Source organism: Plectropomus leopardus, chromosome 20 (genome assembly GCF_008729295.1).
Source record: "Plectropomus leopardus isolate mb chromosome 20, YSFRI_Pleo_2.0, whole genome shotgun sequence".
NCBI classification, from domain to species: domain Eukaryota; kingdom Metazoa; phylum Chordata; class Actinopteri; order Perciformes; family Serranidae; genus Plectropomus; species Plectropomus leopardus.
Genome location: NC_056482.1, coordinates 4,230,624 through 4,244,544, shown reverse-complemented (window position 1 = coordinate 4,244,544; position 13,921 = coordinate 4,230,624). Strand labels below are relative to the sequence as shown.

General features: G+C 39.6%; 1 protein-coding gene across 1 annotated transcript; it reads right to left on the bottom strand.

The window, feature by feature from the left end:
* Window positions 1–2,521: 2,521 nt before the first annotated feature.
* Window positions 2,522–13,514, bottom strand: c20h2orf42 (chromosome 20 C2orf42 homolog). The gene is made up of 8 exons (XM_042509550.1): window positions 13,446–13,514; window positions 10,098–11,294; window positions 8,872–8,991; window positions 7,729–7,833; window positions 6,716–6,823; window positions 3,796–3,896; window positions 3,050–3,212; window positions 2,522–2,977 (listed from the first exon to the last, which is right to left on the bottom strand). The coding sequence occupies exons 2-8, from the start codon at window positions 11,245–11,247 to the stop codon at window positions 2,745–2,747; spliced, it is 1,980 nt and encodes a 659-aa protein (XP_042365484.1). The 5' UTR covers window positions 11,248–11,294; window positions 13,446–13,514; the 3' UTR covers window positions 2,522–2,744.
* Between the last annotated feature and the right edge of the window lie 407 nt (window positions 13,515–13,921).

Genomic DNA, 13,921 nt, shown 5'->3' with positions numbered 1-13,921 from the left:
TCAGGAAGGAAACATCAGTGCAGACCCACCCTGAACACTACCTGTTCCAACTTCTCCTGTCTGGAGGCACATCACCAGCCAGACACAAGAACATGTTTCCCCACCGTTAATCACCGATGAATAGTTAACAGTCATATTAATCCTGAAACACTAAAACATTCAAACTTTTGTTTGCAAGTTGTTAATAAGTAATCTGTGCAGTAAATAAATAAAAAAATTGGCTGAGTACATCAGCTCCAACACTGAACTTCGTATAAAAGAAATAGTGAATGCTCTCTACGGTCTCTCTCACCCCCTAAAGGCATATCATGGTTTGGTCCACCTTTGGACTAGACCACATTAAGACGAGAACACCCTACGTTCCTTTGTTTGTTTTTTTTAAATCCATGTTCATATGATAACATTGTGAAAACAATCCTTGTGTGCACGGATCCACAAAACAAAAGAAAACACTGTAGTATGCATGCCAGGCCAGTAGTTGGCAGTTTAACATAAAAGAACACCACGCGCCTACACATAAAGGCCTTCTTCTTCTAATACATCCATGGTTCTTCAACAGAGCGGTGAGTGTAAACAAACAGGTAGATGAAGGCGAACGCACGAGAACCGACAGCGTTAATAACCTTCGTAGAGTCAGCAGCACAAACACAGCTCGACAGCCTGCCATTGTTGTTACTGTTGTCCTCCCACTCGTGCATGGCTATTTGTCTGAAATGTAATGCGCATGCTAAAATGCGGCCATGACTTCACCATTACTACCAGATCCACACACAGAAGGATTAACGTTTTCAAAAGGTTACACTCTGGAACTAAGTTTAACATGCTCATGAAAATCTGGAGCTCAAAATAAATCTCAACAAACACAAAGATATGCATTTTTAACTCCAATGTGAAGCAGGGGTGCTGTACGGAGAACGGAGAACAACAAAACACACAAACACACAACCAACAGGCTGCAAACATTCATGAACAACTGCCTCAGGAGAATGCTGAACATCTGGTGAAGAGACAAAATAAGCAATGTAGACTTGCGGACAAGAACAAACCAGAATCCCACTGGTTTACAAATTCTGAGGAGAAAGTGTTGGATTGGACACACCCTCAAAAAACCATTCACAAACTTCACCCGACAAGCCCTAAAATTGAACCCACAAGGACCAAGAAAAAAAGAATAGCTGGAGAATAGGGGTCCAGGCAGAAATGTCGAGGAGTGGGCTCAACTGGGGAGATCTAGAAAAAAAGCTTAAATCAAGTAAGTCAGCCCCCCCCCCCCAACCCTACTGCTGCAGGCGGCCCCCTCCCGCTGCTGCTGCTGCTGCAGGCAGGCCCCTGCTGCTGCTGCTGCTGCTGCAGGCAGGCCCCTGCTGCTGCTGCTGCTGCTGCAGGCAGGCCCCTGCTGCTGCTGCTGCTGCTGCAGGCAGGCCCCTGCTGCTGCTGCTGCTGCAGGCCCCTGCTGCTGCTGCTGCAGGCCCCTGCACACCAAGCACATAGTTAACGTGTCTTTTCATTGCTAACACTGACGTTAAGAAGCTAATGTTACAGTGGCGTTTTTGGTTGGAAGAAAAATTATGGATGACTACTTTAGACAGAAGCAAAAGCTGAAAATATAACAACGTCACATTTCACATAATGCAATATTTCACATTTCCCACACAGTTTAGGACAGGTGATGATGTGACTGGACTCATACCTGTCCTGCTCAGTTCCTCCTCCTGTGTGCTGTCACGTCCAGTTTTAAAGCGTTGTCCTCCTACTTCCATGTTTGTAATCTTTCCAGAAAGATGATTCATATCCTTTTAAGTCTTTTCTCGACCAGGTACCATCAACTCCGAGTAAAAATGAAGCCAAACAGGCTCCTCTGACAAGCTAGGAAGTGGCATTTTGTGCCAGGGGAACCACTCTGCGTTTAATGAACTCCTTTTTCACTAAATTAATTAAACTATTTCATGCTATTTTACCAGCGCTTTGGTTTAGGACGATATCTCGCGGCTGCCGGGCACCGAGGCGTTTCATCTCAAGCTTTTCTTCAAAAGACAAACTTTTGATTTCATGCTCCTCCACGAGCTTCATGTGACCCCGGTCATGCTGCGTTCACGTGCTGCTCAGAGGGTCCTGGTTTCCCCAGTTAGGAGGTCCTTTCTCAGACTTTGGTGCGTTCATGAGCTCTACATCGTAATGTAGAAATACCACAAAAAAAAAAAAAAAAAAACGAAACACCGTCCATTTAATGTGTTTTATTTTCTGTATGTTTACATAGAAAAGGAATCTGAACAAAAATGCGTTTTTTTAAATACACATAGGCCTACAGCTTTTTACACCTTTAGGAAAAGTTAGGAAATAAAGTACAGTGAATGTGTCTTTTCACATAGTAACCAGCAAATTTGCCTGATTTTAAAGTTGAAATTGACAAGTTTCGAAAAGTTGTGTTTCAACTTTAAAAAGTAAAAATGTGAAGGTTCTATGTCTAAAAAAATGTATATTTTCTTCAAAAATATACTTCTTTTCTGTTGCTTTTTGTGAGTTTGTTATAAATATTTTAAGGAAAACACATTATGATAAATGCTCCACTACAGACTAGATTGTCTAAAACTACTGTGGATCAGTATTACACTGTGTAACTTACATGTCAATCCATAATCAATACCTTGCATAATATAAAATAAATATATGGGTGGGTGACATATTGTATGAGTCATATTGAGGCAGTTAAAATTGATTATTGCCGGTGTATGATGAGAGGGCTATCAGACAACCACCTGAAGGATGTCAACAGTCTTTGTGTGTTTGGATGGGGTTGAGTCTGACTTGTTACGACCTCCTTTCTCCGCCACACTCGTTTTGTCACAGTTCTCCGGCTGGCCGCTCTGCTGGTGGCCAAATTCAAAGTTGATCCTGAGCTCTCCCATCTGACAGCGAGGGAGGACGTCCGGGATCCACTCGATCACAAACGGACTGGCCTCCTTCTGATCTGCTGGTCCTACAAAGACACGACACAGTAAACACACAGATGACCTCTAGGTGCTACCACAGCTGATAACAAGACACTCACCGACTTTGAGGAAAGTGCGGAGCTCCATCGGTCTTATAGCCTGCGGCCGATCTGTACGATATCCCTCTGGTAGTTCTGGTTCAGGTGGAGGCTCAGGGCAGCGAAAACGTGAATAAGAGCCATCAGCGTTCTTTACGAAACTCTGAGAGAGCTCCAGAGGCAGCTGAGACAGAAAAGAAGAGTGTTCGTTTGAATTTATTGGCAATTTTATGACTCCATATCTTTTCTGCTTTTTTGGGGGGCAGCTGGAATGTTAGAGAGCAAGGTTTAGATTTGATTTTCTGATTTATTTATTTCAAACATATGGAAGAAAATAGAGAAAAGATTATACAAATAGACAGACAAAAAACAGAGTAACATTTACAGACAATTAAAAACATAAAGCAAAAGAAATGGTTAAACACATGATGCCTTGGTTTAAAATAACCAGCTTCGTGATTCATTTAAACCTCTAATTAACTAAGCATATACGCAGACACCCACATACCCAAAATCAAATAACAACAATTTTACATTATTATTTACAGAAGAAGATGAGGATAAACTAGGAAAAAATAAATATTAAGTAACCAAATGTACCTCGTGAAAATGATGTTTTCATACATTTTTATAAACTGTGTTTTTTTTAGCTCCGAATTGAAACTGTTCCATAGTTTTAACTCAACAGATGTTTTACTGCGAAAATCAGCCTGAAAGCGTAAAAGCGAGGCGGACAGGGAAAAAAAGCAGGAAGAAGTGTTTTTTACCTCTGAGGTGTCAAAGATGCGTTTGACCTGCATGAGATTGGTGATGTGCCAGGTGTACTTGGAGAAAGAGCCAAGAGGAAGTCCATCATTCCTCACAAACGCTGACGTCCACAATAACACACGGAGAGAGAGAGAGAAAGAGAAAGTACTACACGTTTGTGGTTTGTTTAGCCTGTGATGGAGCAATTATTCAGATGCTTCAGACAAAAAAGACTACTATAATAAAAGTAATCAATTACAAATAAAAGTCCCTGATTCACAAACTCTACTTAATAGAGTGCATCATTCAGAACAATAAGAAAAGACAGTCTGGCTATAATTCCTTGTTCAGGTTTTGAATGGAAGCCTAATAGAGGTTTTCTCTCCAACACAAACGGACTGCGTGATTTAAACCAGTAAAAAAAAAAACTGAGTAAAGCAGTTTCACGTTTTGTGTTTCCATACCTCCAAAGGGTCACAATATAAATCTGACATAATTAATGATGGCTGGAAAGAAGAAAAATAAAGTTCTTCTGCTTAATTTTGTATTATTTATTTTCCTTACAGCTTATCTTTGCTCTTTTGTGAAATATTTGATAATCTACCTCTTGAGGTCTAAAACATTTAATTTTCCTGAAACCATCTGAGGAATTTAAATGGGAGGAAATGTCTCTTTTGTAGTGGTGTAATACAATAACTTTGTTTTTACTTTTTCTCCACTATATTGCTATTTATTAGAGTAAAAGTTATTGTCCTCCAGTTTTACTCCAGTATGTTTGTATTTCTATGTCACAAGCTTTTTTGCTACTTCCTTAAAATCAGTTCTGTTTCTAGTTTGAATGTTCATCACAGGTTAATCACATAAGGGCGAGTGCAAACAAGTGCTCCCAAAGCTGCAGGTAATTTTGATTTCCAGAGAAGTTCAGGCTGCATGTCAGATCAGATGCTACGTGCTAGCGACTACATTCCACTTGACAATGAGATCAACGTCATGATGGGAGCAGAGAGCAGAGTCCCACAGCAGAGAGGAAAAGTAACGTTTCAGAGAGCGAAGATTTGAGGCAGGTAACTGCACGCTGACTGCTCCACTGCAGCTACCAGCTCCTGGAGAGTCAAAGGTTTTATTTCTATGCCTTTTTTAACTTGCTGTATATGTTAAGAAGAAATCAAATTCATAATTCTGATCGTTTGTTTCTTTTATTACCAGTATTCACTACTTTTACTTTCAGTATTTAAGTAGGTTGACATTTGATATAACCCTTGGCGCCCGCTTTATTATACACACTGGTATAGCTCTGCACACAAAATGCGCTTTTTTTAAAAATCAGGCTTTAAGAATATTATACTACTAATAATAATATTATGTTGTACTTTAACTGATTAATTTTTAACCAGAATCAGTCCTAATCATAAATATCAAATACTCATTCATTTTCAGAATTGTAACCCTTTAAATGCCATTTTTTTCATGGCACCACTATATTTTAAGATGAAAAAATAAAACCAACAAAAAAATGTATTATTTTCAATATACTACATGATGATTAGATTATTATCTTTTGATTAATACAGCCTAGGATATGTCAGTGATTAGTGGCAACACTGATTTTTATACATTTTTATACATTTTTTGAGCAGTGTCAAATACCCTCACTCGTACAGCTCTGCACACAAAATGCACTTTTCAAAATCAGGCTACAAAAAATATTATACATTTTTAGGATTTTCTACTTTTATTTTTTTAACCAACATCAGTCCTAATCATCAATAAAAATTGATATTCATTAATTGTCTGAATTTTAACCCTTTAAATACCAGGTTTTTGTCACGATGCCACTATGTTTATAGATAAAAGATTTTGAAAAAGCACAAAAAATGAATTATTTTCAATATACTGCATGCAAAGAAGATTTTTTTTAAATGATCACAGCCTGGGATATGTCAATAATGAGCAGAAACATTGACTGTAACAGTGCACCTATTGGAAATAGCGTGTATTTTCTCCATATTCCAAAAATGATGTCATCAGGTGGAAAACAGTAAAAATGTCAAATTCCAAGTCAAAAGACCAGAATGACAGCAGGAAATAATACAATGCGTGTTTTTATGCTTTGATGGCTGTGGGATCAGAAATGTCAGTTTGAATGAGTTTCAGTGGAGCATTTTTTGCACTTAACAGTATGAATGTAACTATTTAGTTTCCACAGTGTATTTTAGACTTATTGTTAAAGCTGAGCTGGAAATTACAAGATTGAACAAAAATATACAGACTTGCTAAAATTTATGCTGTATGCATGAGCACAGCCAAATTATCACAAAATGAAAAACAAAAAGCACATAAAATGCACCAAACAGCCCTAAGGGTTAATAAAATTACTTTTCATAATTAAGTACAGTAAATATCAGATACTCTTGACTTTTACTCAAGTAATATTGTAGTACACAACTTTAACTTCTACCAAAGTCATTTTCTAGTAAGATATCTGTACTTTTACTTCAGTGTCACTTTGAGGTACTTCATCCACCTCTGCTCTCATAATTCATAGACATCTTAAACGCCACAAGGGACCCCATCTAGACACTGCTCATTTGTAAGAGGAATTGCTGGTTTAATCTTGAACAATGTCTTGTTTTTCATAAGATTATCTTTTTTTATGTAAAAATTGAATCTGCAAAGTAACCACAGTTGTGGTAGAAATGTAGTGGAGTAAAAAGTCAAGTGTTACAAGTGTTAAGTAGCATAAAATGTAAATACTCACACAAAGCACAAGTATCACAAAATTGTAATTGAGTACATATTCTTTCCACATGTTCAGCTGACATGTATGGGTGTGTTGCAGTACAAACACTTGGAGCTCCAGATTTCCAGGTACATAATGGTGATAAGATCACCTGATTAAATTACATCATTAAAATCATTGAGTAAATCATGTTGTTTCACCTGTCGTGAAGTTGGGCAGCCTCCTCTTCTTGGAGCCCAGAGACAGACGGTGCTGTAGAGCATTGAAGAACTCCTGGGGGATGTGGTACACCAGAGGCTGTGGTTTCCCTGATGGATAAACACCAAGAGCAACAACTTATAAAACAAGCGACAAAAGCAGGGGCGTAAATACAGACAGTGCACGCAGTGCAGTTACACTGGGGCCCATAAGGTGGTGGGGGGCAACAATGTTTTGACTGGAAAGGGGATGTTTTTGAGTGATTCAGTTTGCCATCTCAAAAATGCCCGTGTTCAAAGATGAACTTAAGTTAAATTTAAAAAGTTGCCATTTGTCATTAAAAAGCCACCTCTGCCACGGTTTTGTGTCTTTCTTTCTTTTTTTTGTAAAATAGTCTGTTGCAGTCAATAATAAAATTATATCATTATTCTTACATTGGTATTCTTGTCATACATAAAAATGCAATAATAATTTTTGGGCAACAATTATGCCATCACAAAGAATCCCATATACTTTTCCTGTATCTTTTGGTTGGTTACAACTTTGCCTTTATTTTTATTGGTTAGACAGAGTTTTAATGTGGGAGCACAGCAACATTTAGCCTTTTTAGCTTACCTCCATTTAGTAGTGACTGCCATCTAGCCCAGGAATAATTTGGCACCTTATTCCTCATAAAACTACGACGTGTTATTTTTACACTCTTGTTTCTGTATGAATCAAATGAGATGTAACATTTAGCTTCAGCTTCAGGGGTGTAGATGGATTTTGTCTCTACTGGACAGAGCCAGACTAGTTGTGCCCCCCTGTTCCCAGTTGTTATGCTAAGCTAAGCTAAGCTAAGCAGCTACTGGCTGTAGCTTCATATTTAAGATTCAGATCAGAAAGTGGTGTTGATCCTCTTGTCTAATTCTCTGCAAGAAGCTATATCAGCAAAATATTAAACCAGAAGTGCAAACCATATAAACAATGAAATGATTTATGAGCATGCAGTGTGCTGAACAAGCTTCAGCCTTACCATCAAACTGGTAGTGCATGGTCTGGTGGATCCTCTCTGTAACGCTGGCCAGCCACTGCTGGAAGCCCATCATCACGGTGCGCTCATCCACAGCCTGCGTGCTCCCTGAGACATGAACACTCCCATTAAAAGATCAAGTGCAACAAACACTCATTTATAATGTGCAAACACTCATTTATAATGAAACATCAGTTTCTTGTGTTACATTCGGACGCCTTTCACAAGCATTTAAACCACTGAAATTTGAGAAAATTGGTTTGATTTTTTTCGGAAACATGGCAAAAAAGGCAACTGTCAGAGATGTCTCACAAATTGCAAGAATTAAGGAAAAGCTGACAAGTAAATGAAACGAAAAGTAGTAACAAAAATATAGAATAATACATCTTAAAAAATATTTTAAAAATAATTATTAGAAAAATATGTATATGTACGTTTTTTTGTTTTTTGGTTTTTGTTTTTTTTTTTACATTTTCTTATCTTTTCTAATTTTCAATTAATTTTCTAACATTTTACTAATTCCTTGCAAATTTTGGGTTTCTTGTGAAGTTGCTCACTGCTTTTCTCCCATGTTTGTGAAAGTGACTGAGCCACGTTGCTCAGGTTTCAAGGTGTTAATAAAAGGTGTTAATAAAAAAAAAGCCTGAAAATGTTTCCAAACTGAATGTTAAAATACGATCTGTGTCCGCTACAGTGCGACCCTGTTCTTTTCAACAGTGGATGAGGATTAGTGCTGCAGGATTAGACAGAGGGATGATAAAGATAGAGACAGATGTCTAAGACGATGTAAGGCTCTTTAACAGACAGATTTAGGCAGCAGGAAGATGAAAAGGCAAGGAGGGGAGGGCAGACAGGCAGACAGGCAGACAGCACCTGGAGCCTTCAGCCCACCAGCACCGGGGGCTTTCCTCTGACCAGCTCTCCTCAGGTCAGGGGCTGACACGCCCTCCTTCCCCGCCCCAGAAACAGAGGCCACTGAGGGGGCGACACACAGGCAGGAAATTACAGAACGACAGAGTGAGTCAGAGAGAAACAGAAAGAGGAAAGGAGGACAGAGGAGGATTCAGACAAACATGCTCCAGAGAATCATCCTGCATTCATGACAAGTAATAATATAGATTTTTTGAGGTATTTAGATGGAAGCACCTGAGAGAGATTCATCCAGGCGAAGTTTCTTTGTTTTATGAGGAGAGTTGACGGGTTCGGCCTGCTGCAGAGGCTTCTCACTGGGACTGATTACTCTGCTGGAGACGTTCTGCTGCACACCTGAAAAGAAAACATGGAAAAGAAACTGTAAGCAACAGGTTATATCAAATCAAAGGATGCATTAACCCTCAGGGCCCGCACACTCGTATTGCTTTGCGCACAAAACATGCTTTTCAAAATCAAGTTTTCAAAAATATTACACATTAATGTGATTGCCTACTTTCACTGAGTTAATTCCTAATCAGAAATATCAAATATTCATTAATTTTCAGAATTTAAATTCCAGGTTTTTGTCATGATGCCACTATGTTTTTAGATGAAATTTAAATAAATAAATATTTTTCAATTTACTACATGCAAAGTAGATTCACAGTGTAGGATATGTCAGCATTGATTGTGATAGTGCACCTAGTGGAAATAGCATGTATTTTCTCCATATGCCAAATATGGTAAAAATAACATGAGGTGGATAATAGTAAAAATGACTAATTTTAAGGCAAAATCCCAGAATGACACCCAGAAATAATACAATGCATGTTTTTATGCTTTGATGGTTGTGGGATCAAAAATGTCTGAATGTAACAATTTAGTTTCCAGTGTATTTTAGACGTATTGTAGAAGCTGAGCTGGAAATTCCAATATTAAAAAAACAAAACAAAATCTTGGCAAAATATATAACATATGCATAAATTAACACAAAAAAAAAATTAAAAGGAAAAGGTTTTAAAATGCATCAAACAGATTGGATGTCATTCTAGGAAAATACATGCTATTTCCTCCAGGTGCACTGTCACAACCAGTGTTGCTGCAAATCACTGACATATCCCAGGCTGATATAATAAAAAATCCACTTTGCATATAGTATATTTAAAATAATAATGGTGTATATTTCATCTAAAAACATAGTGGCACCATGGCAAAAACCTGGCATTTAAAGTGTTAAAATTCGGAAAAATTATAAAGTATTGTATAGTTATGATTAGGACAGATGTTGGTGTAAAATAAACTCAATGAAAGTAGATAATCATATCAATGTATAATACTTTTTATAGCCTGATTCTGAAAAGCACATTTTGTGTGCAGAGCAATACGAGTGTGTGTAATATTGACGCAGGCCCTAAGGGTTCAAATCTGTTGAAACTGACAGTAGAAAAGAGTTATTGTACCACTTGGGGTGTAGCTGATGAAAGCAGCAAATTCTGACGCCAGCTTCTCGTCGCTCGCAAAGGCGCACACGCAGGCGTAGAAGTGAAGGCACGGCTGTGACGCGAGCGAGCTGGGAGGTGGAGGGTGAGAGTTGCTGGATCCACCTGCTCCATCAGCACCAGCTTTACTCCTCCTGCTGCTGCTGCTGCTGCTGCTGCTGCTGCTGCTGCTGCTCACCTGACAGGCACAGTGGAAGACACCATCTTTCTGCTGCTCTCTGCCTCTTCTCTCGCTCTTTGACACCTCAGACAGTCCAGCTGCACCCACAGTGAGATGCAGCAGCCCTAAAGGATGCTGGGAATCCGTGTGGCACTTCACCACAAGGGTGTCTTTTGCAACGCGCTGCACCAGGGGCCCCGGAGACTCGGTGGCCAGCCTCCACAGCTCCTCCCTGGCTTGCATGGAGGCTTGTAAACCCTCCAGGACGGAGCTCTTTAAGGTCAGCGGCGTGGCGTGGCTCCGACACTCTATCGCTTGCTTGATGTGGATGCAGAGGCTGTCTGACGACTGTTTGGCTGCCGATGATTCTGTCTCACCCTGATTTGACCTTTGACCCTGCCTGCAGGAAGGCAAAAAGCAGCGTCCCAGGTTGATACGTGTCAGCAGGGTGGCTCCGTCTCCTGTCGCTATCGCCGTATCAGTGGGGACGAGTTCAACAAAGCCCAGCTGCGTCGCTGTGGCTCCTCTTCCTCTATGACACACTGAAAACACCTGCACTCCTCCACCTGAGCCTCCACCCAGGACCCCTCCTCCTCCGCCCTCGCGCTCTTTCCCCACCCTCTCCTCGCTGTCTATAATCACTTTCACCACCTCCACCGCACATTTCTTGCTGCTCCTGCCCGTCGACGAAGAAGCATTTCGGAGGGAAATCCCGCACGCTTTGTTCTTGCAGCTGAGCCCACGGGTGCCGTTGTAGACGCCACACTGCGGACACTTGCGAATGCCTCGCAAGGTGGCCCTCCCCAGGTTGGAGAGGAAGGCGGGAGTTGTAGATGCGTTCTTTCTGCTGTCTCTCTGCTTGGCTGCCAGGATGGTCTGAGCGGTGGACGTCTGTGGAGCGGAGGATGAGACAGCGCTCGATGAGGAGGACACTGTTACCTCACTTTCCATTTTGTGATTCTGAATCACAGTTTAGTCTGAGGTGAAGTGTTTCAAGCCTGGATGAAGAGTGAAAAAGAAACACATGTCACATATCTGTCCTCATAAATTACCACATCATAGATTAGAGGAAAAAGTGAGATCCGTACCCACTGAAAAATGTATCTGTGGGCACAAAAGCTCAATTGAGTCTAGTCAGATATCTCAAGAGGACATTTCTTTATTTTTGAATTTTAGGCTGTAAAGAGTCCCCTTTACAAATAGACTCTATTTTGTATGAAGCCAGGGTTTGTTTAGTACATAGAGAACAAAACGCTGTACAAAGGTTCAGCCAGACTGACAGCTGAAAGCACAGACAGAGACAAAGATCCCTCTGAGCAACAGCTCAATAAGAAATAACTTGTTCCAAGAATGAGTCTTAAAACCAAGAAAACTACAGGCGGGTTTCCAATAACAATTTGCGCAAAACTTTAGCCATATTTTCAATAATGACTGTGTTTCCACTGAGTGATGTTCTGCAATTTCTCCTCTGGTGACAACATTCCAAGAAGCATGATGATGGATGTTCAAAACATCAGCAGCTTTATTTCTGCTGCAGCCACCACACTAGCCGTCATTATGTAGGCGACAAAGGCATGTTATGTGAGCAATAATGGAAAGGCAAGCCCCTTATATGTGGAAGGGGCCACATATAAGAGATTTCTGGGAGGTGATAGTCCACGATTTCCTAAACTTTCTCAACTTCTGAAGAGTTATGCGATGTAATAACACCTCTGACACGCCTGCAGCATCATGCCTGAGGGAGCCAGTTACTGACAAGCATCATGTGATGTAGCAAAGATAAAAAAAAAAGTGTTTCCATTGCAGTTATGTGAAGTATTGCCTAAAATACCATGTCATGTAAGTGTAAAAACATTTTTGCAATAAATGGGAGTTTTTTTCAAAATTGACGTGTTTCCATTAGGCATATCATATATTCATAACTTCAATTTGCTCAGTTTGAAGGTTAAGGGAAACCTGCTCTATAAAAGATAAAAAGATCTTTATGGTTTCCTTGCCTAAAACCCAGAAATCAGTTAGCATTTTAGCACTTTCAGTTCCCTAATTTCAAAATAAAAGTTTTTTTATTATAAGCAGGGATTTACTGCTGACACTGGATTTTTGCAGTTATCCGCTATGCTGACATTTTCCAACTCATTTGGGCCGATCACCGATGCCAATATATGCACTTATTTTTTTTACCACTCAACTCAAAACTAAAAACTGTGGTGTAAAAGAAACAAGTCTGGGCACTCAGGATGGTAAGAAAAGTATTAAAGGCCTTTAATTCATGGAGCTAGAAACATTAGAAATACACCAATGTGTATCGGCTTGCACCATCTTCAGGGTGTAGTGACACTAGTGACTGGTGTATTCTTGCCTTATGAATAAAAGACCTTTTATGTTTTTCTAACCATCCAGAGTGCCTCGGCCTGGTTCTTTTACACCATAGTTTTTTGCTTTTGATTTTTTCAGTTTTTAGTTCCTCCACATTTTTGTATTTTTATTTTTTAAATATTCCCCTTCACAGGCACAGGTAGTTTGAGGAACACCTGACGGTTTTTTCTCCAGGTTTTTCTTCACCCATGTCACACACCTGTGTGAGTTTGAAGCATTTAAATCTTCATTTGGGGAGCCTAACAACTACAAATGTGAATAATTGCCTACATTTGGTGTCTAAATTTTACTGTTTTTGTCTGTTATAAAAGCCTTTATTGAAGGAAAGAAGAAACAACAAAAAAATGATTTAAAATGTTCTACCTGCGGTGAAATAGAAAAAAAATAGCATAAATATAAATCCTGACATGTAGACCTTCACAGATTATATATAGTAAAAAACTAGGTGAAACCTGTGCAGCAGAATATATATGTGCAAAAAATCAGTATGGCAGTGGTATAAAGTGACATCCATGTATCATAGTGTGTGTGTAAAAAGACTATGTAGAAACCTTGTTGTTTTTAATACAATTTTAAAATGGCAATATTAAACTTTAAAATCAAACTGCTTTTTAAGTTTTGCTAACAACTTGACTACCCAATAACTTAAAATGCTTTACGCTTGAAATGTATGATATATTTGTTAAAATGCTGCTAGCCTCGCTGTGAACACACCACCCAGCTGTCTCACGGTCCCGGTGTGTGTGTGTTTTTGCAGTAGACGTTTGAACTACCTGTGTTTGGCTTCTGTTTGGTCAAAATCAGCTCTGCTCTGGCCTCCAAAACCGTCTCGACCGTCGCCATTCCTCCTTACATCCCGACAACCGCATTGCGCCTGTAACGACACTCACCATTGGTCGGAGACCGTCACGTGGGGGGGGGAAGGAGGGGCGGCCCGTCTAGGAGTGCTGAATCATGGGAGATGAAGTTCATGTAGAGGAGCGGGCGAATGTTTGAGTTCAGAGAAGTTTTCAAACCTTTCCATGTCAATTTTAATCTTCATAAACACACTACGAATATTATATGCGTACCTTCTCACTGTATTTAAAGAGTTTTTAGTGTTTTATGTCTACAGTAAAATGTGAGCGTGCTAGCACATTAAACTGAGAAGCTGTCTCTAAAAATACATTGAGGCTGTACATGTGGGTATTGCTTTGAGATAAACAGAGCTGTTAACATGTCTTAAAACTCCTATTTTCCCTCTAACATA